Genomic DNA, 25,291 nt, shown 5'->3' on the forward strand with positions numbered 1-25,291 from the left:
AAATTTCTTTTATTTAAATTTGTTAAGATAAAAATGCATGTTAAATCTAAATTCTTCTACCGAATATGTCACACACAAGAATACAAAAACAAACAGCAGACCTGAAGTACCTTTCCCTTATTAGAAGTCTGCATTCGCTCAATTGCATCCTGTTTGCATCCATGCGGAATTGATACTGTAAATGTTACATGTAATATCAATTCGTCGTACATGACACCATCATAGGCAAAAACAACGAATGAATTTTCACACTTTTAAACAACAAAAAGCATTGATTAAGATAAGATATACCTTTATCCGTCCCACAGTGGGGAAATGTCTGAAATGTATATGTTAATTTAGTGCAATAATATTAATTTATATATAAATTATTATAATTCATATTCAATCATACCCTACTATCGTATTTAATGCTGGAAAAGCTTTTCTCACCGAGTAAACACTGTACAAATGGAAGTACTGTTTCACGAACACTGTATATTTTTTTTCCAAACAAAGCCTGTAGTATATGTCGACGCATTTTATGACGCAGCAACTATTTTTTAAAAACCTTTTTTTTATTGGAATAAAAAAATACAAATAAAAAAGCAGTGTAAATTAACCTTGTATAGCATAATTTTCTGCATGTGTATAATTAAATAGAGGTGCTGAACACGATCACATTTATTTCCTCAATATTACTACAATAATAAAGTCAAAATATATCTTTATAAAAATTCTAAAAAAAAAATAAAATTGTGTTATTGGGAAAATGAGTTATTTTTTTTGTTTCTTTATATTCATGAATATGTGCTACAGCTTGTTTATTTTATTTTTAAAAAAAAATTTAATAAATGAAGCCATTTAGACATCACACGTTAAGTCAAGATGAACAAGTAAAAGTTTCTCAATTATCCACATGGAAATTTTAAGTTCAATTTGATGATGTAACAGTTACCTGGTCTAAGAATGTTTCCTCAGTACAACATCGCTTCAACATACTGTACACTTGTTAAACATTTCTATATTGTTTGCTGATGAGACATTGAGCAGCAGGAACACCAGAACAGGTAAAAAGTGTTTGTCTGTTACACAATCTGTACACTTTCTAACCTTTTCATCCATTTGTGTATTGGATGTCTTTGTATGCATTCACGTGAAATTCTCCCCTTACTTGAACTGAGAAACCCAAACCTGTTCCAGCATGACAATGTTCCTGTGCACAAATTCAGCTCCATGAAGATCTGCTTTCCATGGGTTCGAGTGGAAGATATCCTACTGTTGGAACGCTGACTGCACCCCAGGCCTCCTCACCTCTCCTACATCAGTACCTGACTTTACTAACACCCTTGTAGCTGAATGAATCTCACACAAATTTCCATTAAATCCAGAAGAACATCTTCCCAGAAGAGTGGTGCCTATTATAAGTGCAAATGGGGACTTCTTGTGAAATGGGATGTTCAAAAAGAAGATCATACCAATCCTATGCTCAGGTGTCCACAAACATTTGTCCATATCATGTATATTCCTGTTCTTCATTCCTGCATGGCCATAGCTGCCATAAATAAAAACATCTAACGGTGGTGTGCGATGGTAAAATTAGCTAAGACATAAATAACCCTCTTGTGACCCCTGCCATTGCTGCCTGACACACACACACACACACACACACACACACACACACACACACACACACACACACACACACACACACACACACACACACACACACACACCTCCATGCAGGCCGAGCTTTACACACAGGGAGTATGGATCACGGTAAGGTGAAAACGCTTGGGCATTTTTACAGAGCAGGTTTTATAAGTGCTAGAGCTTTGAAAATGGAGCAGAAAAGACACGCTTCCATGAAACTCTTTCAGAATCAGACACTGAAGGTGGACCTCCAGGTGAAGTCCGTCCTCCACAGAGGAGCAGCTCCTATTTCGTTTAAATAGAACATCGTTTTGTCTTGTATCAGAAAGATTGTGTTAGTTCCTGTAGCTGAAAATGTCATTTACATGACTGATTATTTAGTGAATATTCAGTAACCTTGTACAAGGGCAAAATAAAATGTATGTCATTTAGGTTTTTTACTAGCAAACAAAAATGTAGTAGACAAACAGAAAGGCAGACAGACAGACAGACACACAAACAGACAGACAGATGCAGTAGCATATCATAATATACAGTATAAATTATCTAGCATGTACAAAACATTGTTTGGGTCAGTTTAATTAAGTATTCAAATATGCAAATATTATACAAATAGGCCAGGATGGTAGTATTCAGGTAGGTTAAGACATTGTTTCATTCAGAATTAGTTTGTTGTACACAATCTTTTTCCATGCTAGTTCACGTGAATTTATGCTAATATACACTAAAACTTTCTTTCGGCTTCTCCCATTAGGGGTCGCCACAGCGGATCATCTGTATTCATGATCCGCATGTTCAATTTGGCACGTTTTACGCTGGATGCCCTTCCTAACGCAGCCCTCCCTATTTATCCGGGCTTGGGACCGGCACTAAGAGTGCACTGACTTGTGCAACCCTAATGGCTGGGGTTTATGCTAATATACACTATATGGACAAAAGAGTATTATGTGCTTCATTCTGAACATTTCATTCCACATTCAGTCTGCATTAGCTGTTATAATGAGCTTTTCTCTTCTGGGAAGATGTTCCACTAGATTTTGTGGAGATTCGTTCAGCCACAAGGGTGTTAGTAAAGGCAGGTAATAATGTAGGTTAGGCGGCCTGGGGTTGCAGTCAATGTTAAAATTCATCCCAAAGGTGTTCAGAACCTCAAGATCTTCCTCTCCAAACCATTTAAACCAGATCTTCATGGAGCTGGCTTTGTGCACAGGGGCATTGCCATGCTGGAACAGGTTTGGGTTTTCAAGTTCAAAGAACGCAAAATGTAACGCTACCACATCCAAAGACACCCTATAGAACTGTGTGCCTCCAGCCTTCTGGTAACAATTTGGAGAAGGACCACATATGGCAGGTGTCCCAATACGTTTGGCAATATAGTGTATATACATGTACATCATGTGCTTGTTTGCTAGTAGTCAAAGTAATATTGGTGCATAAGGTTTTGTACTGTAAATATGCTAGCATAGTCAAATGGCATAAAAATGGAGTATACTAGCACACTTACTGTAGTCCTCAGCTGTGTTTTGTTATGTAACTTTATGTTGTTTTATGTAGCACCAGGGTTCTGGAGAAACGTTGTCTCATTTCACTGTGTACTGCATCAGCTATATATGGTAGAAATGACAAATGCTTCTTGGCTTGACTTGAGACAAATGTACAAGTATCCTTGTTAACAAGTGACAGTGTGCTCACATGTGCAAACCTTGGCTCATTGAGCATGTTCAGACTAAATATATGCTAGTAAGTAAGTGTTCTGGAATGCAAGTGTTAGCCCATCTTACACTTCTGTGGGCCTCACAGTACTGGAGATCGAGCGTGTTGATTTGAAGTGTACAGTGAACAATGTTGAACACCACACGGCGCTGAATGGTACAGACAGACTGATTGTAAGGAGAGGTCAAACCTTTACCATCACCCTTTACTTAAAAGACGGCTCACACTTTCAACCTGGAACCAACATCAACCTCATCACCTCTACAGGTATCTCAATCACTTTCGTAGAATGTAGTTTAATACACAAAGACCTTGGTTTAATATTATAGCATAGAAGCCGGTATCAAAAGGTTTCAAGACTAGTTTTGCAACACGCCAACAGATGGCAGTACATGGCTGTATGCAGTGACAGGGAGCTTCATAAGTCAGTGTGCCAAAAGACATCGCCCCTTTGTACATCGGGAGCTGTTTTGACCACGTGGGCACCCGGTCACCCAGCTCTCTTCACACGTGAAACAACATGATCTCACTTCTGCACCCACCCTACTCGCCAGATTTGGCTCCTGCAGACTTCGCAGTTCGCAGATTCTTCCCGAAGATGAAGATACGGCTCAAAGGTCGCTGTTTTGAAACCATTGTGGAGATCCAGCACAAGTCGCAGGAAGTGTCTGACAAGCTTCCAAAAGGGGACTTCTAGGACACATTCCAGAAGTGGCAGGAACACTGGGAGCGCTGTAATGCTGTGCAAGGAGACTATTTAAAAGGTTATAGTGTGGAAACGTAGATAAATAAAGTACTTTCTTGTAAACAGAGCGAGTCTTGAAACTTTTTTGATACCACTGCATATGTTAACAAAATAAGTATTAAACTATGGTTGAAGAAACTACATCTAGCAAAGTTTACATTACATTTAACTTGAATGGGGTTTTTTTCAGGCCCAGACACCTCTGAACTTGAAGATACTGCTATCAAATTTGGACTCAGTAAATTTATATCCAAAGTCCGCTGGAGCGTGACAGCAACGTTAGCATCTGAGAACAGTGTAGTGCTCACTGTTGGGTCTCGCCCTGATGCCCCTATTGGGCTGTATCAACTCAGCCTCGAACAGGTCAGCAAGGAAGTACAGAAAGTCAGCTTGGCCCAGTTTGTGCTGCTCTTTAACCCCTGGTGCAAGAGTAAGACATTATAGTTACACTTTTGGTTTGGTAGAAATGTAACCATGGTAACATGAAATTGACCTAAAAGTGTTTGAACAGCAGGATAATTATCTCTGTGGGTTATCACAGGAGATTCTGTGTATTTGCCGAGTGAGGCTGAGAGACAGGAGTACGTCATGTCTCAGGATGGTCTCATCTACCGTGGAAAGCCCAAACACATCACTACACTTCCATGGACCTTTGGACAGGTACCTCAGGAGTCTCACAATTTTAGAGCCTCTTCCTCAAAAACCTATATATATAAATTTAGAGTTTCCAGGAAACATTGCCATTATGAGGCATAATATAATATCTATGCTTTGAACCAAACGTGGAAGCAGGGGTCATAACAATAAACTATACAGAGTTGCCAGTTTAGAAGAAAAGTGGAAGGTCAATGCTTAAGGCTCTGGGTTACTGATTAGAAGGGTTTGGGTAAAGGTTAGGGTTGAGGGTTTAAATGCTGGTATTGCAAAGCTGCCACTCCTGGGCTCTTGAGCAAGGCCCTTAACCCTCTGCACTCCAGGGGTGCTGTATCATAGCTGATCCTGCACTCTGAATCCAGCTTCCTAACATCACTGATATATGTGAAGCATAGTAAAATGGTTATGCGGACTAAGGAATTAAATAAAAAAATTACTTACTATAAATACTGATCTCAACTCAATTAATTGTTGCAGCTATAGGAGACCTAGGGGAGATGTGTTAGTCATCGCATTAATTTCCCATCATCAGAACACATACTAAGGCAATATGTGACTAAAGTAATATCTCCAGACAATATTGTATTAGGACATGGTTCCAGGAACAAAGTCAGTCCCCAGATCGTAACCCTCTTGACCTTCTTTGGGATGCAGGGTTCAATTTATTTCTAGGTGAATTCAAGCTGCTCTGGAAGCCAGACGAAGCCAAAAATACAACCAAATAGATTGTGTCTAATAATCTGACCAATCAGCACAATAAAGCTGAACAATTGTATCGGTCAGCCCAAATGTATAATTGAAGACCATCTGAAACCATGAATATTAAAAGTCTACTGTCACTGTGCAGTTTGAGCCTGGTATTCTGGATATCTGTTTGAAAGTGTTGGATCAAAACCCTAAGCATTTGGAAAACCCAGGACAGGACTGTTTAGACCGGGGAAGCCCTGTCTATGTGACCCGAGTCATCAGTGCCATGGTGAGCAGCAACCAAAAAAACATGGTCCTATTTTAACCCTGGAATTGTGAAGTCACCCAATACATTTTCATATAATAATGACTAATCAATGTCCAATCTCTGTGCGATCAGATGAACAGCAATGATGATGTTGGTGTTCTGGTGGGGAACTGGTCAGGAGATTATGAGGATGGAGTCAAACCCACTGCATGGACTGACAGTGGTGCTATTTTACACCAGTGGAACAGACAGAACTGCACAGGAGTGCGATACGGACAGTGCTGGGTTTTCGCTGCTGTTGCATGTTCAGGTCATTAAAACAGTATCAGACAGTGTATTAACATTAGGCCTAGCAACAACGACAACCAACCTATTGGAGTCAACCACCCTCATGGTGAACCGTGTTGTTGTGTGCAGTGTCCCGGGTGCTAGGAATCCCTTGTCGAGTGATTACCAACTACGAATCAGCTCATGACACAAACAGCAACCTGCTTGTTGAGCGATATTACAACGAGATCGATGAGGATATAAGTGACGACTCCATATGGTGAGATTTGGCAACACATTAAACTTGTATTTTCCTAAATTTGGGATATTTCCACTCATCATCTCATGCTTGCATCATCTGTGTAGGAACTTCCATGTATGGGTGGAGAGTTGGATGACACGTCCTGACCTCAGGCTGGGTTATGAGGGTTGGCAGGCCAGTGATCCCACGCCACAGGAAACAAGTGAAGGTAGAGTTTTATTTTAATATAATTAATAAAATCATCCTCAGAAGTATACAAAGCTTATTTTGGGAATTTTTGGACTTCTGGTCTATCTGGAATCATGTACCATTTCTGCATCAAGCCAGGTTTTTCTCTAAATTGCCCCAGGCATGGGTGAATGGAAGAACATTTTGGACTAAGCATGTCCCTGACTAAAGATTTACATTGTGGAATCGGAATTGTCAAGTCTTGCGTATAGTCGACTAATAGTCGAATCGTGAACTTACCAGTTCCTTAAAATCACATTCATGAAGCCAGATGGAGAACAGCATCACAATATCTTCCCCAGATGAGCTTTGGAGAGGTCCTGCTTTTGGTTTGAGTTCAATGCTGGCCTCCCCTGAATAGTGACTGCATTAGGTGTACAGTCAAACACTTTGTGTCCAAAGTTAGAGGCAACCAAAATTAACACAAAAACAACCTGCGTTAAAACCATCTTCATGCCCGTTATTGATGCAGTGGCATTGGTGCTTAATTACCTTGTCACAGGGGGGTTGGATTTATTCCTGCACATTAAAATGAAAAATTATTTAAAGCTTGTTTCTGTTCAAAGTTTTATTTACAGCATTATCATAATAGGCTGTATATTAATTTAGTGGAAGAAAACCGGTAGTTCTTTTTAAAATTAGACATTTTTCACCCCCATATAACCAAATGGCATGATGCTCACGTGCAAAGACTCAAATGTGAGATTGATAGTCGTGACTGTGAGACTGGTAAACAAATAAGGATCCTCCTAACGAAGCATCAATTCTTTCACTATTCGGGGTCACCCGTATGTTGGACTAGAGCACCATGCGCACCTGCACATCTTCCATTCACTGAAACCTGGGGGCAGTTTAGAATTGGAAGCAAGATTTTTTCTGGAAGGTGGAAAAGTGAAAAGAAACTGGAAAGATTTAGGGAACCCTACATGGAGTTATCCAGAGGTTAAGGATTGAACCAGGGAACCTGGAGCTGTTTGGTTCTTTTCCTTGTGTTTGATCAGGGGTTCACTGCTGTGGTCCAGTTCCTGTAAGAGCAGTGAAGGAAGGCGACCTGAGCGCAAAGTACGACACTCCGTTTGTTTATGCTGAGGTAAACGCAGATGTGGTGGAATACATTACCCTGAGTGATAAAGTAATAAAAGTAGGAGGATCTGCTACTCACATCGGCCAGTGCATCAGCACAAAGGCAGTGGGCACAGATGACAGAGTAGACATCACGCACCTCTACAAATACCCAGAAGGTAAGGCTGATATCCTGGAGTTGAAGCCATACTCAAATCTAACAAACTAATACCACAGAGGTCTTGGAAAATGATAAGCATTGATTCTTTGCAGGTTCCGAAGAGGAGAGGCAGGTTTTTGAGAAGGCCAACCACATACACCGGCTAATCCAGACTGAGGAAGAGCCTGGCCTTCATGTGAAGATCAAACTGAGCCCTGAAATGATGATGGGTTCGGACTTCGACGTGTTCGCACAGGTCGTAAATAACACGGACACCCCGAAAAACTGCCGCCTTATGTTTTATGCTCAAGCAGTGTCCTATAACGGTAAACTCGGGGAGACGTGTGGCCTGACAGAGCTCAGTGAGATTATCCTGGACCCAACAGAGGGTAAGCATGGATAATTTTCTTTCCTGTCTGGTATCTGCCTATAGGAAGCTGAAGTGAGATAACCATTAGTCTGATCAGTCAGTACATATATTTACCTCCATACGAAGTGGTATGAAAAAGTCTAGAGACTAATGGTGCTACTGGTGCTATACTGACCACGTGCATACCACATCTGCGATTTCATCTGGGACAGCAAGTTAGAACAAAGAGCACGCTTCAAAAGCTGAAGAACATCCCTGGAAGACGACGATAGATCAGGAAGACCTTCAAAAATCTCAACCCCCGAAAAGCAGCAACATGTGCATGATGACCGTAGAACAGTCAACCTGATTTCACTTTCGCACCCACCCTTTTGGCAGATTCTTCCAGAAAATGAAGATCCCAAGGGGGTTTTGACAGAAGGTGTTTGACGTGCTTTGAAAAGAAGACTTCCAGGACACATTCCAGAAGTGGCAGGAACGCTGGGAGGCGATGTATTGCTGAACAGGGGGACTTTTTTGAAGGTGATATTGTGGAAACTTGGATAAATCTTCCTTGTAAACATAGTGAGCCTCAAAACTTTTTGATACCACCTCGTATAAGAACCATTCTTTGTAGCCAGATGCTTCGTTTGCAACAATGTCATTGTTGGTTTACTCGAATTTAGGTGGAAACAATGGTGTGCCGATAGAATGCCACCTCCCAATTCCAATCTATTCCCATATTTGCATTTCAGAAAGAAGGGGAACACTTTCCCTAAAATATTCAGAGTACAAAGAAGTCATTACTCAAGACAGGATGATCAAACTGGTTGCTCTGCTTATCGACTTGGACACCAAGGAGTTACAGAGAGCCACGAAGACCATTGTACTGGAAGGGCCTTCCATTATAATCCTGGTATTTCCGTATCCTAAAGAAACCAACCCAAATATGTTTTTTTCTAAATCAAAGACGAGTGCATTTTATCAACCACATCATGAGTAATGTGCATCTGATTCTCTGCAGGTTCTCAGCGATCCTAAAGTAGGCCAGCCTGTTTTGGTTGATGTAATTCTGCAGAATCCTTTGCCTGAATCACTGAGAAATTGTGTCTTCTCTTTACACGGAGCCAACCTGACGGACGGCGAGGCCATCACTAAAGAGTAGGTTAACGTGTCAACGTGAGCGCATAGACGTGAGCGGCTCTGACAGCCCTTGCATTGTTTGCAAGAGATTCTTCATGATGGAACTGTCCAGGGTGCCTAAAACGCCAGTACTGAAACGAGTTGATCTGTAAATTGGCACATGAAGCTTGTGATCTCTCGCTGAGCAAAATTACAGCCAAACATTTGATTAAAAACAAAATGCACACAATGCAATTTTTATTTCAGCCATTTCCATCTATAACCTTCTCCCTGTTTCTCTTTTTTCAGCGTTGGAACAGTCGGACCTGATGAGCTCGCTACCGCCCAGCTCGAGTTCAAGCCCACGGCTTCAGGAACACGCAAACTGCTCATCGTCTTCTCGTCTGATAAACTAAACAATGTCCACGGATACAGGAACATAACAATCGAAGAATAAAAGCTTTCGTTTGTTGCTGAGCTGATTTGTGTATGCTACGTTATTTTCGTCCTATTCGTTAAAAGTAAGGAAAAAAGAGAATTTGGACTGAGAAGGATGACCGTTTATAGCTGCTATAACATAATAGTGCAACTTATCACTACAATAACATTATATGCTACTATAAGTCGATGCGTATTTTGCTGTTTATCTTTGTGGTATAACAGATATAAAACATAAAAACTCGCCAATCACAGCTCTTTCCTGTAGCTAATCGCTAAACAGAAGTCTAATTGCATGTTCATTATTCCATCAAACTTTCTGAACATCTCAGTGCACATTTAGCTCCTATTTACTGTTATGAGATTTGTGGAGATTCATTCAGCCACAAGGGTGTTAGTAAAGTCACGTACTGATGTATGTGAGAAGGTGAGGAGGCCTGGAGTGCAGTCAGTGCTCACATTCATACAATGGGGTTCAATAGGGTTCTATAGCAGGAGATCTTCCACTCCAACCCATGGAATGCATCTTCATGGAGCTGGCTTTGTGCACAGGGGCATCATCATGTTGGAACAATTTCTTTCCCCCAATCCACTGAAATCCTGTACAATTGGGTGCCTCCAACTTTGTGCTCACAGTTTTCTGAAGCTGAAAAATAGCTGAAAAAATTAAGAGTGTCCTAATACTTTTGTTCATATAGTGTAGATAAAGCTGGACAAAAAGTGGAGGATGATTAAGATCCTATTAATATCCCTGACACATGATCAGGTTATAAATCCTTCAGCTATCTTTATCCTGCTGCATCATATTGTGTTCACATGCGAGTAACTCGGAAAGCCGTTGGGTTTCAGCAGCTGATTTTATTGTCTGTTCACTCGAAATGAACTCGGGGTATTTCAGTCCTGTTTGCTTGGTTAGGATGAAAAGCAAAAAACGATGGTAATAAGGATGCAGGTTTTTCTTCTTTTCGTTTTGAAAAGAAAGAGTATCTCCGGGTCCTAATTGGTGCTGCCCGAACCTGATGACGAGGGTCTGTTATATCGCTGTTTATTTCATTTATTTCAGCTAATTAGTCTGTATAACTGAGCAAACAAAAAAAGCAAGCCACACAGACACCTCATGGGGTTAATAATACGCAAATAAAGCCAAATCACACAAAGCAGTAAAACTAAAAGGAAAAAAAAAAAAAGCTCTAATAATGAGAAGACAGCAGAGTCACGTTCACGTTCGCTGTATTGGTGATTTTTTTTCTTTTCTAAAAACTTAACCAGAGGAACAGGATTTGGCCTGAAATCAGCTGATCGGCTGGTGACGGTGGAATCAGAGTCCAGAGGATGAAGAGAGAAAGATGGATCAATCGGTGGAGAAGAGATCTCCAGCCGAGGGCAGCGGTGCCAGGCCTCCGGTGACGTTGGGCAGGAGCGACAGGTCCGGCAAGCTCTGGATGTGAGACTTGAGCTCTTTACGCACCTGAGTGACCCGCGCCAGCTTCTGCTTGTACTCCTGTAACACCGGGAAAAAAAATCATTTTGCGGGGTTCCCGGATTCCGATTGGTCAGAACGTGTTAAAGTGGGGGTCCTTAATGTTTTTCAGCTCAAGGACCCCCTTTGACGATAGAGACATGGGGCAGGGACCCCCTGATACAAATCAGTCAAACACAGCCACTGATATTAATAGAAACCAAATCATATGACACTAGTTATATAATATTATTATATATTTTTAAAATCTTTCAAAAAAAATGTGTGCATCGTAACATTTTGCAATTAAAATCGCAATTTATAAAGTTGTCAGTTGTCTTATTTTAATAGATTTTCAGTTTCATACATTTTCCTTTTACTATCAGATGAAGATCTATACATTTACATGAATGTCTGCTTTAATTTGAATAGAACTTTAATGTAATAATGAAATTAAATTAAATATTCCAACTTTTATGTTTTTACCCATGTTAATTTTCTTTGAACAAAAAATGATTTGTGCTCCAACATTAACTAGCGGACCCCCTGCAGTACCACCACAGAGCCTCTAGGGGCCCCGGTTGAAGACCCATGTTTTTTATTATAGTTTATTTAAAAACTGTGTACACATTTTGTATCTGTGTTTACGTTTGTACCTAAAATCAAGACGAATTCCCAGTAAGTGCTCTTTGCGGAACCCTTTGCTGTACCTGGCAATAAAACCTTTTCTGATTCTGATGTGTTCAAAAATTGTTTCCATAGTAACATCGTAGCGTTATAGACACGGGTTTTGTTAATGAATTAAAACTTTTAATTGTTGTGGTGTAAGAGGAACAAAACATTAATAATAGAGCATCATAAGTACAGACAAGCTTGTAACATCTTACCGAGGCATACTGCGATAAGTCTGCGTTTTCAAAAGACAGGACTCAACCAAACTGCGTGTCTGTATATAATATGCTTTATTATCATTATGCCACGTTAAAGGTTTTTACACGTTAAGCGCCTGACCCCTGATACAGGGGGTGTCTCCTGTGGGTGTGCTTTCGATGGCAGCCATATTGTTTAAGTTACTTTATAAATCCGTTTAGACTCTAAATGTGTGTGAGTGTTTTATCTGGCGCGTCTTGACAGCATGTGGTACCTCGAGTTTTTTCTCCCTCTCGCTTAGCGCCTCCTTCTGGCTGGTGATGTATTCGGTGAGCATGCGTGCCAGCTGTCTGCGGTCCTCCAGCTCGGCCGCCAGTCTCCCGTTGTACTCGGCCAGCAGCAGACACGCTTCATCCACCGTCTTCGAAAGCTTATCCGCCGCCTCCTTATCTGCACATCGACAAAAAAATAAACACGTAAAAGATGCTGGAAACACGAACCCACGATTTTAATGTTGAGTGTCCTGATGATCTAATAATCTAGATCCATGCTCTAAATAAATCAGCCATATTCCTAATTCTGTTCCTCACACATTAATCACCAGACAGGGGAGTGTCATGTAATATTTATATAGACTCATTATCATCTGGGGGAGGGGGGTGGGGTGGGGGGAGGCGGACCTCAGGGGATATAAAGACATCGCTTATATTTAAACCACATTTAATTGTAGATGAAAAAAAATAGGATTTTTCATAATAATGTTTTTATTCTGGTTTAATTTCTCGCTTTATATCTGATTTGTATGTTGGTGTAGCAAAATCTGACCCAATATATCAGACGTGATATAACACATACTCTCTCGATTGGTATCTCCTGAGCCCTGACCTGTGATCTTCTCGAGCAGAGAGACGTCCTGCACTTCCTGCGGCAGCGAGGCGATCTTCTGCCGCACGGCGGCGTCACCGGACGCGGCGTTCTCCAGGTCCTGCAGGGCTTTAACCAGCTCCTCCGTCTGTCCCCAAAACACGGACACACAATTCAGGCGAGCCGGACACGTGAGGAGACATTCAAAAAGAAAAATCCTCACACAAAAACATCCGTTCGATTTTTGGGAGCAAACCACATCCAGCTGTTTGGCGATGGAGTCTGATCCACAGTCATGTTTACAAAATGTCACTGTTTAACTGAATGTTAATATTGTGTAATATTATGGGATGGCCTCCTTAAATCCACCGCTCAAAGTTGCTCCTCCCATTTCATCATGGCATATTGCATTGAATAATATAGCAAATATAATAAATGATATAATAATAATAATAATAATAATGAGATGAAATGTATGAAGAGCATTGTCATGCTGATTGAGTACGTTTGTGGAAATGTGCGTACGATAAAATTTTTTTGCTCAGAATGACGTGTTTATACCAGCTGTGGGCCGGTGATGTCCGCCTCATGGGGAGAATATTGAGCCCTGTAATCGTCGTCGTCATCTTCCTCTTCCTCTTCCTGAACCTTATGGAACGTTCTTTTAATCCCCTTCTTCTCATCTGCAACAAAACACAAAATTGCTATTCATAACTTGGTGTGTCAGGCCCACCAAAAGGAGGCGTGGCCTATGTGCATTTGAGTCCCAGTGAAAGCGGGTGTGGCATATGTGTCAGTCTCGCGGTAAGGGGGTGTGGCTTATATGTCTACCAATCACAATAAAGTGGACGCGACCGTCATCACTGTGTGTGTGCGTGTAAGTGTGTGTATACAAACCTGCAGCTTTGTGTCTGGGGCTGTTGGAGTCCTCGATGGCCAGCTTGAGCTGCTGAATAAAATCGGCACGGTAGAGACTACGCTCCTGCCAGATGTTCAGCAGCCTCACCATGTGCTTCCTGCAGTTCTCATCTGTTTCTCTACACACACACACACACACACACACACACACACACACACACACACACACACGACAAATTGTGAGCAAAAAAAACAGACTTTCCTGACCACAAACATGGGGGTTGGATGGTGGGGGTGCAGCAAACTGACCTTGCTACATGCGAACAGGCATCGACGAGGACGCCTTCAAAATCCCGTGTGAACTCGGGGCCTTTCTTCTTGCTGTTCTGAATGACATCATTGGCGAGGTAAAGGAAGGTCAGCTTCCGGCTGCTTTTTGCTGAAGAACATGCAGAAAATAGAGATCTCTAATCACATATCATGGAGGGTTTTTTTCAAATATAGTATCGATATAAATATATAAGTCTGTAAGTTTATAAGTATCAACCCGTACCTTTTTTCAGCTCTTTATGCCAGACACGGACGATGGCGCCTGAGTGTTTGCGGTGGTGAATGATCCAAAGTGACAACGTCTGAACGCTCTGCTGCGAGTTACTCAGCTCAGACAGCTTTTTCTCCAACGCAGACTCAGAAAACGACGACATGGCGACGGGACACGCCAAGAATCAAGCGCGAGCTGGGGGAATCTCTGGGCCTGAGATCTCAGTCGTGGTGTTAATACATGTCTCAGGTGGACATAGGCTTTGCTTGAAGATCTGAAGCTTACCTGAACATATGAGAATTAAAACACACCCATTGAAGTTCTAGATAATTGATAATTACACAATTACAGACAGATTTACACTGGTTATGGATGAATTCAAAAAGAAGTACCGGCCCAGATGGATTACGTGCTTACTGATAATCCTTAGTGATTGGCACAATCCCAAATGCCCCCTTTTACTTGTTGAAGTGCACTACACAGGATAGTGTGCTCTAAAGTCATTGAAATTCAGCCCCAGGTAATGTATTGTGCACATTCTAACATTCGCCTGGTTACTGCACCATGCACAAAGTAACACAAAACACATGAAACATTGAGATTTATCGATTTTGACAGCAGCTTACCTTTTCAATGGGGACCACGAGAGTTTTTCCAGCTAGCAAAGAGAACTAGCCAAGTTAGCAAAGATGGCCGGTGTGGAGTTTGTCCACTTTGCGTCCGGAAATTATCAATTATATATTTGCTCTTTCAGGTTCTTAAGCTACAAGTCGCAAACAAATGTAGGCTTTACCCTGTACTTTATGAAGTGTCGCTGAGGCGCTTATTGTGTAGCAGAAACCCACATTTCGGATCGCAAACGCGCACTGCCTGGGTAAACAAACACACGGAATTCGCGTCGCGTCGCGTGTTGATGACGTCAACACCAAAGCGACACCGCGCTTCCGAGCGAGTGATGGAATTGTTTTCTGTTCCACGGCACGGAAGGAATAATGAAATCTCTCTGTGGTCGCATGATCACGATGGACTGAAGGTAAATTAGTGCTGGTTATGATTCGGATGTGTTGTTTATAAATACTGAGGAATTTTAAATAAAAATGTGTTGTTGCTGTTTTAGAAGCTTGTGTCCACGTGTCTTAGTGTTTTACAGGGACAAGGACAGTGTGTGTTTATATATATATATATATATATATATATATATATATATATATATATACAGTACAGACCAAAAGTTTGGACACACCTTCTCATTCAAAGAGTTTTCTTTATTTTCATGACTATGAAAATTGTAGAGTCACACTGAAGGCATCAAGGGCTATTTGACCAAGAAGTAGAGTGATGGGGTGCTGCGCCAGATGACCTGGCCTCCACAGTCACCGGACCTGAACCCAATCGAGATGGTTTAGGGGTGAGCTGGACCGCAGAGTGAAGGCAAAAGGGCCAACAAGTGCCAAGCATCTCTCGGGGAACTCCTTCAAGACTGTTGGAAGACCATTTCAGGTGACTACCTCTTGAAGCTCATCAAGAGAATGCCAAGAGTGTGCAAAGCAGTAATCAAAGCAAAAGGTGGCTACTTTGAAGAACCTACAATATGACATTTTTCAGTTGTTTTACACTTTTTTGTTATGTATATAATTCCATATATAATTCCACATGTGTTCATTCATAGTTTTGATGCCTTCAGTGTGAATCTACAATTTTCATAGTCATGAAAATAAAGAAAACTCTTTGAATGAGAAGGTGTGTCCAAACTTTTGGTCTGTACTGTATATATATATATATATATAATATTACACAAAAAGTGTATTCAAGGTTTATGACATGTTATTGACAGTAAAATGATTATAAAGGTTTGAGTGACTCATCCAGTACTCGTCTAGATTTCGTCCAATGAAATGCTCTGCTCTGCATAAATGGGGCGGGGCTTTCTCTAAAGCGGGGGTGCCCAAACACCCCAATCAAAAAGTTTTTATTTTGATTGTATTTACATTTTGTTGACTTTCACAGTCAGGATGTGCAAGTGGTAGCTCAGACGGTGGTAGTTCTAAATTACTGATCAGAAGGGCGGGGGTTCATGCCCCAGGATCGCCAAGCTGCCTCTCTCTGGCCCTTGAGCAAGGCCCTTAACCCTCTGTGTTTCATGGCTGACTCTGCGGTCTGACCCCAGCTTGGTAACATCGCTCTGAATAAGAGCATCTGCCATGTAGATATTATGACTGAAGGCGTTTTTCCGACACACAATATGTATCAAATCTCAGTATTAAATTAATGTTAATTAACTCTTTCAGTCTGTTTTTAATAAAACCAGAATGCGCTATATCACAGTATTAGTGTTATATCGTTATGTCACCAAGGCTTGTTTTCGTCTTATCTGTCGTTGGGGAACTGTGAATAAAGTTTGCTTCTTTCTTTACAAAGTGATGATTTGGACTTTATGGAGATTTTTAGGAGGCTGTTTTTACCCGTTTCGGTCGTCTATAGCAGTTATGCACTTCAGTGCGATGCAGCGTTGTTAATACTCTGACTGTCTGACGACTATTAATTATAAACTGGTGATTCGTTATCTTGTAGGTTTAATCAGTTCGCTTATGGAGGATGGCCGACCATCAGATCAATGACCCAAAGATTGCGTTCGCTTATCTGCGGCCCTCCTGCGTCTTACTGACAAAAGAGCCCACCCTGTCCAATATCGAGGCTCTAAACGGCCACCTGCGTTGTGTTAGCGATGGAGTCCTCCAGCTGTTCCAGGATTATGTACTCTTCCCTCTCCGCTTTGTCCTCAAGATGCCTGGGGCCAAGCGAGAGGGCATTGTGCAAGCCGTCATGGATGCCATGACCTATGTTCTGCAGACGACTTGTATCCAGAACTGGGAATCTCTACGGGATCTTTTTTCTGAGCTTTGCCTTTGTATCTGCTTGCCGAATGACCCCGGAAAGCCCGCTCCGTCCTCAGAGGAGCTGAAGTTATCAGTGCTGCGATGTCTGAATGCTCTCATGCATTCTGCGTATGGAGACGTGGTGTTCAGTATGTACAAGCCTGCGATGCTTCCAGGACTAGGAGCCGCTGTGTCTTTGTTCCTGGCTTTGGCAGAGCAAGAGAAAGCGAGAGAAGTGCAGGCATCAGCGTTGAGGTGCCTCCTGTCTCTGTTCCTGCAGTGCGACTGCGAACGAACGCACGTAGAAGCGGACGAAGGGGAAAGAATCTTGCTTGGAAATACACTGGCGTCGTTCCTGCCGGGAATCACTCGATCTCTGAGTCTTGTGATTAGCGGAGACGTGAGACAAGGACACATGGTAACAGTGAAAGCCATGAGGGTTTTGTACACCACAGTGGGTTTAGTTATGGCAGACACACAGCTTCAGAATAACAGCACTGCGAGTGCAGAATCACTCGAGTTGGGAAGGATTGGAGACCTGGTGGTGAAAAGGACTCCTTCTTGGAGCAAGTCTACTTCGAAAAGACTTGCCCTGGCACTGCAGAAAGTGATCTCTTATACCGCAGGGCACCCACACTGGAGGGTACGATTGGAACTGGTCAATCTGTCAGATCACCTTCTTACCCGGTGCAGCAAATCTTTACCCGAATGCATTGGCCATCTCCTAGATGCTTTAATTGGCGCAGTAAATGATGAGGAACCTCGAGTTAAAGAGCGGTGCTCAGAAGTACTTGCTGAAGTGTCTACAAGAAACCAAGCTACAGGAGGCCAAGCCTTAAATGACGTCCTGTCTGAAAACTTGCACAGCCTGGCATCTTCTCTGCCTCGCCTCATGAGAACGACGGACGACAACCGCAAGCTGTTTACCCTCACCGTCTTTTTGGGGTACCTGAAGATTCTCGGCCCTCAAGTGGATTTTGTCTTGAGGTCCGCAGTTCACCTTGAGCGAATCTCTAAAGCATTAATGCAGGTGCTTGAGTTGGATGTCTCGGATGTCAGGATTGTAGAGGAAAAGAGTTTTGCACCGTTATCTGACTTGGCACCTGATGCTCCTGAAGTGCAGCACCAGAGAAAGTACTTTCTTTATTTCACAGACGACAAGATCTTCTTGGTGTTAAAGCAGGTATGCCGGATGCTTGGGCGCTACGGAAATCTTTATTTACTGGTGGACCACTTCTTGGAGCTCTACAAGGAGTCGTCGGTGTATCGCAAACAAGCGGCCCTGGTGCTCAATGAGGTCATTAGCGGGGCAGCAGGAGTCGGGTTGGAAAATGAGGACGGTTCAGAGGTTTCCAGAGGAAGTCACGACGACCTGAAAAGTGTGATCGCTTCCATTATTGAGGAGTACATCAGTTTGAATAACTGGCACCTCGCCTCTGTGATGGATGACTCGGAAAAAGAAGACGCACAGGAGAAACATCATTCTGCAGTCTCGTCTATTTTAAGCAGAGCTGATGAAAACCAACTTGCCCCAAGCTTCAGTTCCAAAGATCCAACGCTTCACCAACTGAACAGCAACATCTGGCAGATCTGCATCCAGCTGGAAGGGATCAGCTCGTTTGCGTTAGCACTAGGCTCAGATTTCCGCCTGCTTCTGATGACATCTCTGTACCCGGTGCTGGAGAAAGCGGGGGATACTTCTCTGCTCGTCAGCCAATCGGCTCTCTGCACCTTGCACGACATTTGCGTGGCTTGCGATTACGACTCGCCCAAGGAGCTGGTGATCAGGAACGCAGACTACCTTTTGAACGACGTCTCCCTTAATCTAAACAGACCCAGCATTCACCCTCATGCCCCGCGAGTCCTCGCCGTCATGTTTGCTCATTCTGATGCTGCCTTGCTCCCCCTAGTGGCTGACGTGGTGCAGGACGTTCTAACGGCTCTGGATTTGAGTTATGACCAGAGGTCAGGGCAGTTCTGTGCGGTCCTGCATTCACTGATGAAGGCACTGGGTGAGTGGGAATTATCTTAGAAACATTCCCAAACCTTTACCCTGTAATATACACATCATCTTACGGGTATCTGTCAAAAATCACGCAATCTCTCGTCTTGTACTGCAGTGAGGTGGTTTAACACCAGCACTGCAAACCGAAGTAAGACTTCCATAGCCAGAGGAAACACCCAGACTCCTGAGGCACTAAATCTTCACCAGTTTTTGTTGGATTACAGAAAGCAGAAGGACCTGGCTGATGGCATCGGCGTAGAGGAGGAGGAGGGGGCGGAGTCAGGTGACAGTCCTCTATTCATCTTTGTATATTTTTAACTTATCTTCCGGTTTATCTCGTCTACTTTATTTTTTATTTTTACTTCATGTATTCATCGATTTGTTAGTTTCTCTTAAGGCATCACCTGCTTATCCAACACAGTTTACAATTTTTATTTATGTTTGTTTGTTATCGAAGCTGATAGATCCAAGATACAACACCAGCACGTTAGCGCCGTTTAATTGTAACATACGAAGATGTGTGTGCCGTGATGTTTACAGAAACGCCCGCTGCTACTGAGCTGAAAGAAGAAGAGGACGAAGGAGAGGAAGGTCCTGACGTGAAACCGGAACTGCCCTTGCACGTGTCTCTCACGAAAGATGTGATGGAGCGCTGCATTCACCTGCTGTCTCACCCCAACATGGGAGTCCGATTGAAGGTAGCGAACAGAACAACAGTCAAAGAACAGCAAACCCAAGCGCTTATCAGTTCTGGATTCTGATTGGTGATTAGGTGTTGGTTCTTTTAACTAATTGTAGTGATATTTGTGGAATAAGTGTGTGTTTGTGTTTGCAGGTGTTGAACATTGTAGAGCTGTGTGTGACTGTATTGTGTGAGATGGAGAATGAGCTTTTACCCATGGTGCACCGCTGCTGGCCTGCTCTTCTTCAGCGACTTACCAATGATGACCCGCTCGCAATCCCCCGAGCTTTTAGGGTACAAAAGTGTGTGTGTGTGTGTGTGTGTGTGTGTGTGTGTGTGTGTGTGTGTGTGTGTGTGTGTGTGTTGTAAAAACGTGTGTAATGTTGTAATCTATACACTTTCTCTCTCTGTAGGTGCTGTGTATGTTGGGTGAGACGTGTGGTGACTTCCTGAGGAAGCGAGTCTCTAAAGAGGTCCTGCCCCGGCTCACATCAGCGCTTTCACGCCAGGCTGAGACGAGCGCTCGCGCCGGTCCCGTATACACACACACACTTGCATACAAGCTGCAGCTGGCCGTGCTACAGGGACTCGGACCTCTGTGTGTGCGCCTTGACCTGGGTAAGACGTGAAGGGGGCGTGGCCTTCAGGAACGTCAGACCTGGCCTCATAAATATTATTTTAATGATCAGAAAACAGTTGTAAATTTTATTCCAGCTGCAGTAATGTCATTGATCCACTAGATGGCAGACTTGCATCGCTGCTGAACTAAAGCTCAGTACAGCTGCAGTGAACATTGCCTCTGCATTTTAATGTCTCACACAAACACACACACACACACACACACACACACACACACACCCATTCCCCAGGTGTTCCCTCAGACGAACACAAGGTTCGATCTGTGAGAGATTAGAAGTTGGAGACAAGGAGAAGCATCTCAGTGAAGTGACCTGGAGCCAGCCGAGGAATAAGATGTTTACCGGAGGCTTCCGTAATGAATTAAAATTTCTGACCTCCGGAGATGTCGGGTTTCTTTTCTTTTGACGGAGTGAAGGTGCTACGGTACGCCGGCCGGCCCGAGTGGCTGAGATGAGCTGAGGGCAGGAGGTCAATGTGTGGGCGGCTTTTAAAACTCAGTGTGTGTGTAAAAAAAGTGTGTTCACAGTTTCAGCTCATAGAATAGTGAAAAGTTACAGACTCGTTCATTCCGATTAATTTTTATTAAGTATTGTAGAACTGTATCGTGATATTTCTGTCGTATCGAAAACACTTCCAAGTCGTGTGTGTGTGTGTGTGTCTTGTGTGTGTGTGAAGTGGGAAATGGCGCGTTTTAATTAAATTTGACTGTACGATTAGCACGCTCGTTATCTAAGTCCAAGATTAACGGGAAGTGTCTCCTCTGGGAAAAGACTCGTCTCGCGCGTCCTCGCCGATTGACGTTGCGCTTGAGTCAGGCTTTTTGTTCTGTATTTAAAGTATTAAAATGAACTTTATGTTTTTATTACTTTAAAAAATATATAACTGTATTTGTGTGTGTGTGTGTGTGTGTGTGTGTGTGTGTGCGCGCGCGTGCGCGTGCAGTGGATTCGGATCTAGATCGTATCTTAGAGGCCTGTCTTCCTTACCTAAGCGTCAGACAACCAATCAGATTGCAGGAAGCCTGCCTCAGGTAACCAAGTCCATTTTCTTTACACACACACACACACACACACACACACACACACACACACACACACACTACAGAGACTGCTAGTAATTATTTAGCCTGCTTTAAATAAACCCTGACTGATCTGCATATATTTCTTTCTTTCCCCCTCAGTGTTTTCCGACACGTGATGCAGCTGGACCCGGACTCGTGCTGGTTGACGCTGAGCGAGTGGTTCTGTCCCACGTCGTACGAGCCGCCTCACGCCCTCCTGTTCCCCGTCAGGCCGAGCGGCACGAGCCGAGCGAGGAACGAATACACACACAACGTCCTCACACTGCTGCAGGAACTCGAGCCGCACCAGGAGATACATCAGCACCAGGAGTGGTAGTCGTGAAGTCACAGGATCGGACGATATGGAGCTAAATATCGAGTCTCAAATCATCACTACGAAACAAACAGAACCGAATGGAACTGAAAGACCACCAAATTATTCTTTAAAGATTTTATGAAATAAATTTTTTAAATAATATTTTTTTGGAAAAAAAATGTCCTGAGGTGTTTTATTTCTCCTCCAGCACCCACATTGACACGTTTATAAAATTAACAAACATGATTTGTTTAAATTAGCATAATGACTACCTCTGTCCTGAAGACTTTCCCGTTTTGGAGAACTGATGCCTGAGACTCCTCCCTCCTGAAGATCTTCCTGTTACAGGGAATTGACACTGAAGACTCCTTCCTTTTAAAGCTCTTCCTGTTTTGGAGAACTGACCCTGTAGACTCCCTCCTGAAGACCTTCCCATTATGGAAAACTGACATTGGAGACTCCTCTCTCCTGAAGTGCTTGTTGTTACGGAAAATGAATACTGAAGATTCCTTCCTCCTGAAGACCTTCTCATTATGGAGAACTGGCCTGTGTGAGCTGCCTGTGTGAACTCAACACCTTCTGAATAATCAAGATCCAGGATTCAGCATCGGGGAACAAGAAACAAGTTGTGATGCGAGACTGAATATTCCCAGGACTCGTAGCAACACAGATCTCCTGCCGCGGCATGCTAACATGGCTAGCAGCATGCTAGCTTAAAACCAATCTGCTTTCAAGAAAGCTAACGGGACGTCCAGCTAAAAACGGTCTTTAGGCGTTAGCTGGATTAGCGTATGTTGTGTGTATAAATGCTAATACTTTGTACATTTTAGAATAAACGTCTCAACCCTTTGCGTGTCTTTGTTTGTTTGTTTACAGCGTCAGTGTGAGTGTTATGAGCGAGCGAGTGTTGGTGTTTGGCAACCGTGGCTGTGCTCGGCACCAGTGTGGGCTCTGAGGTGTCTCCTGACATCTTAATGCATGTTTTAGCTGCAGGCATAGACGTCTGCCTCATGCACTTTGTGTTAGCGAGCTAGCGCTTTATCTGCTGCTATTTATCCTGCTGCCAAAGCCGATGGCTCGACCATTACTCATAAAGGGGGCCGGTCGGACCAGCAGGTTTCCTCTGGAGCGTGACTGATAAGCCGGCTCGCTAGCTTCATTACACAGGTGTTTGGCTCGGTGGCATGCCGGCCGTCTGACTGATTAACGGTCATTAAGAGCGACGGGGACAGCTGCGGTGACGAGACGACGGAGGAAAACGCCGATTAGGCGGGTGGTGAGCGTACGATTGGAGCCACAGTGTCGCCCAGAGTTGTTACATTTTTGAGAGTTGCGACGACGGAAAGTGAAGTATTTTTAATTTTTTTACTTAACTAATTCATATTCATTCATTAATGTGACATTGAATTTACAATAAAAATGCGACTCAGAAACGTGTATTAATTTAATTTTTTTTTGCAGATTTTTGTTTTATTTGATAAAAGCATAACATTGAAGATGAAACGAACACTCTAGAGGATATTTAATCGTACCGCATTTTTTACATGTATCTCTTACAAAAACAAAAAAATACAATTTAGAAATGATGAGGGCTTCATAAATATATGAATCATGTATCATAGCTATACATTAAATAACGGAGCAAAAAACAAAAACACAAAGAAAACAAAATGAATTTATTACATCAAAGAGAACATCCGCATCCGTCCAATCGGATCGCAGCGTCTGACCCGGATCTAAAACTGTCGAAAATGGGATGTTTGTTTATTTATTTAACATCAGAGTGGCAATTTGAGGTTATCAGGGGTCATGTGGATAAAAGCGCAACTAATAAGGAGGCAGAAAAGAAGGCTTTGGCGCCCCCTGTCCTACAGTGAAAAAACACGACATAATAATAATGTGTGCGATCTAGGGTCGAGTTCTAGTAATTAGTGTATTTTTATTTTATTTTAAGCCCAAGCTGTGGCATATTGCTCTCCGACACCGCACTCAAAGCAGCAGAGGACATAAGAAAATACCATACCAGAAATAAAAAAAACCTGTAGTGCTTTAATAAGGGACTTTACATACAGAATTAGTGTAATTATAAGGGTTAAAGGGTATATGGGTTGCCAGGTATAATAGAAAAAAACACCCAAGTAGAACACTCACTGCCATTTTATTAGGTCCACGCTGGTAAAGAAACATGAAGAAGAATGTGATTATGAATAGGAACACAACGTGATCTCATTGAATGTGAATGTGTACACATGGCAGCCTGGTCAGGATCACAGCGAGTTAAGGGAGTACGGGATCGTTTTGGGAAAATGCGTAATTCCTGCGTAAAGAGGAATTGTGAACTAGAATGATGTAGAAGAGGCCGAGAAACTGTCAGAGCCAGAATTCACACACCATGCTGAGATTTTACTGTGAGCTTTAGTTCAAATACAGAGATGATTTTAGAGCTGTTCATAATCTCTGGTATCACAATTCCTTTAATATTGTCAAACTTTTCTGGTATTTTCTATTATAATAACGATAATAATAAAAATATTTTTACTAGATACGATTTGAAGATCCGCTGCTCTATTGCTTTTTTTTTTTTTTTTCTCGCTTTTTATGTCTACAAAGAACCAAATGATCTGCCAGTAGAAAAAAAACATCAAGCTTGAAATTGCTGCAAACACAATCCTGGATGATCCCACGTATGATTCCCCTGCTAAGCATCCCAAGACTTTTAAGGAACAGATGTATGGAGAGGTTCCTCATCAACTCCAGCTTTTTTTCCCAGCCGCCCCGTGAGCGATCGTATTAACGCAAAATGCTAAAAAAAAAAAAAAAAGTGAACGGTGAAGTAGAATGAAATAATGAAAGTTCGAATCTTTCTGTCTCTGTCCTTCAGGAAAAAAAACGCGAGAACGTCGTAAGAAACATTTCGCAACATGCACCGGCTCGTCTGAGAACATTTATACAATAATATACACTGTGTTTCAAGGGGGAAAAGCTATAGGAGAACAGATTAGGACTGTAGTGTGTGTGTGTGTGTGTGTGTGTGTGTGTGTATGGGCCCTAAAGTGCACAGCTCTCTGTGCAGTCAGTGTTGGTGTCATCAGCAGCCCTCTTCCTGAGCTCCCTGCCTGCTTTGTGGTGCCCCTGCTGGGCAGTGGGTTGATGTTTTTGAGACTCAGATGCCCCCTGGTGGTGAGACAGGGCAGAGGCATGGTTTTCTTCCTGCTCCACCTGCAGGTAGGCGCGTACGCGGTGGTGCCGGGGCCGAGTGTCGCTGAAGTCGATGACGCGGCATTCGTACGTGCCCTCGTCCGACGGCTTCACGCTGGACAGACGCAGCTTGTGGGAGATGTTGCTGCCGGCCACTTTTACCACCTGCAGGATGGACGGAGGAGACAGTCAGCCGGGGTGTGTGTGTGTGTGTGTATATATTTTAGGGATGTGCATCTCCATAACTAAAGGATGAAGCAATTCGGATCTCGATGCATAGTCAACGTTACAATACATTAAAAACACATATGAAGCAGCTACCGATGTGATGCGATA

The 25,291-nt window shown here is 42.8% G+C and overlaps 4 protein-coding genes across 7 annotated transcripts in view; 2 read left to right on the forward strand and 2 right to left on the reverse strand.

Annotated features, from left to right (window-relative positions):
* Positions 1-2: 2 nt before the first annotated feature.
* Positions 3-10,774, forward strand: tgm2a (transglutaminase 2, C polypeptide A). The gene is made up of 13 exons (XM_083521380.1): positions 3-1,758; positions 3,433-3,612; positions 4,281-4,520; positions 4,632-4,750; positions 5,592-5,720; positions 5,832-6,009; positions 6,117-6,246; positions 6,333-6,436; positions 7,458-7,697; positions 7,792-8,067; positions 8,783-8,943; positions 9,052-9,188; positions 9,459-10,774. The coding sequence occupies exons 1-13, from the start codon at positions 1,749-1,751 to the stop codon at positions 9,604-9,606; spliced, it is 2,052 nt and encodes a 683-aa protein (XP_083377506.1). The 5' UTR covers positions 3-1,748; the 3' UTR covers positions 9,607-10,774.
* Positions 10,426-15,101, reverse strand: rprd1b (regulation of nuclear pre-mRNA domain containing 1B). Of its 2 annotated transcripts, none has more exons than XM_083521418.1 (8): positions 14,806-15,101; positions 14,192-14,464; positions 13,948-14,077; positions 13,678-13,817; positions 13,342-13,463; positions 12,802-12,928; positions 12,191-12,366; positions 10,426-11,088 (listed from the first exon to the last, which is right to left on the reverse strand). In XM_083521418.1, the coding sequence occupies exons 2-8, from the start codon at positions 14,340-14,342 to the stop codon at positions 10,939-10,941; spliced, it is 996 nt and encodes a 331-aa protein (XP_083377544.1). In that variant the 5' UTR covers positions 14,343-14,464; positions 14,806-15,101; the 3' UTR covers positions 10,426-10,938. The 2 variants fall into 2 exon arrangements, with proteins under 2 accessions (XP_083377544.1, XP_083377543.1); XM_083521417.1 differs by having other exon boundaries at positions 12,772-12,928; positions 14,806-15,097.
* Positions 15,097-22,606, forward strand: tti1 (TELO2 interacting protein 1). Of its 2 annotated transcripts, none has more exons than XM_083521346.1 (8): positions 15,097-15,212; positions 16,751-19,067; positions 19,176-19,366; positions 19,552-19,758; positions 19,896-20,036; positions 20,156-20,360; positions 21,324-21,411; positions 21,562-22,606. In XM_083521346.1, the coding sequence occupies exons 2-8, from the start codon at positions 16,775-16,777 to the stop codon at positions 21,776-21,778; spliced, it is 3,342 nt and encodes a 1,113-aa protein (XP_083377472.1). In that variant the 5' UTR covers positions 15,097-15,212; positions 16,751-16,774; the 3' UTR covers positions 21,779-22,606. The 2 variants fall into 2 exon arrangements, with proteins under 2 accessions (XP_083377472.1, XP_083377473.1); XM_083521347.1 differs by having other exon boundaries at positions 19,176-19,343; positions 19,601-19,758.
* Positions 22,607-23,789: 1,183 nt separating this feature from the next.
* Positions 23,790-25,291, reverse strand: part of vstm2la (V-set and transmembrane domain containing 2 like a) — a 34,451-nt gene continuing 32,949 nt past the window's right edge. The window contains exon 4 of one of the 2 annotated variants that reach the window (XM_083521426.1): positions 23,790-25,120. In XM_083521426.1, the coding sequence (XP_083377552.1) occupies positions 24,806-25,120 (315 nt within the window). In that variant the 3' untranslated portion in view covers positions 23,790-24,805. The remainder of the gene's footprint in view (positions 25,121-25,291) is intronic. The other variant, XM_083521427.1, reaches the window with a different exon arrangement.

The sequence above is a fragment of the Silurus aristotelis genome, assembly GCF_946808225.1.
Source record: "Silurus aristotelis genome assembly, chromosome: 19".
NCBI lineage: Eukaryota > Metazoa > Chordata > Actinopteri > Siluriformes > Siluridae > Silurus > Silurus aristotelis.

Excerpts from the sequence above, each read along its gene's own strand:
- tgm2a (XM_083521380.1), top strand. Across the intron at positions 4,751-5,591 it reads TTCCATGGACCTTTGGACAG|TTTGAGCCTGGTATTCTGGA; the intron begins GTACCTCAGGAG and ends GTCACTGTGCAG. Across the intron at positions 9,189-9,458 it reads GGCGAGGCCATCACTAAAGA|CGTTGGAACAGTCGGACCTG; the intron begins GTAGGTTAACGT and ends CTCTTTTTTCAG.
- rprd1b (XM_083521417.1), bottom strand. The coding sequence starts at position 14,342 with ATGTCGTCGTTTTCTGAGTCTGCGTTGGAGAAAAAGCTGTCTGAGCTG. Across the intron at positions 12,367-12,771 it reads AGGAGATACCAATCGAGAGA|ATAAGGAGGCGGCGGATAAG; the intron begins GTATGTGTTATA and ends GTCGATGTGCAG. Across the intron at positions 11,089-12,190 it reads AGAGGGAGAAAAAACTCGAG|GAGTACAAGCAGAAGCTGGC; the intron begins GTACCACATGCT and ends CCGGTGTTACAG.
- tti1 (XM_083521346.1), top strand. The coding sequence starts at position 16,775 with ATGGCCGACCATCAGATCAATGACCCAAAGATTGCGTTCGCTTATCTG. Across the intron at positions 20,037-20,155 it reads CAATCCCCCGAGCTTTTAGG|GTGCTGTGTATGTTGGGTGA; the intron begins GTACAAAAGTGT and ends CTCTCTCTGTAG. Across the intron at positions 21,412-21,561 it reads TTGCAGGAAGCCTGCCTCAG|TGTTTTCCGACACGTGATGC; the intron begins GTAACCAAGTCC and ends TTTCCCCCTCAG.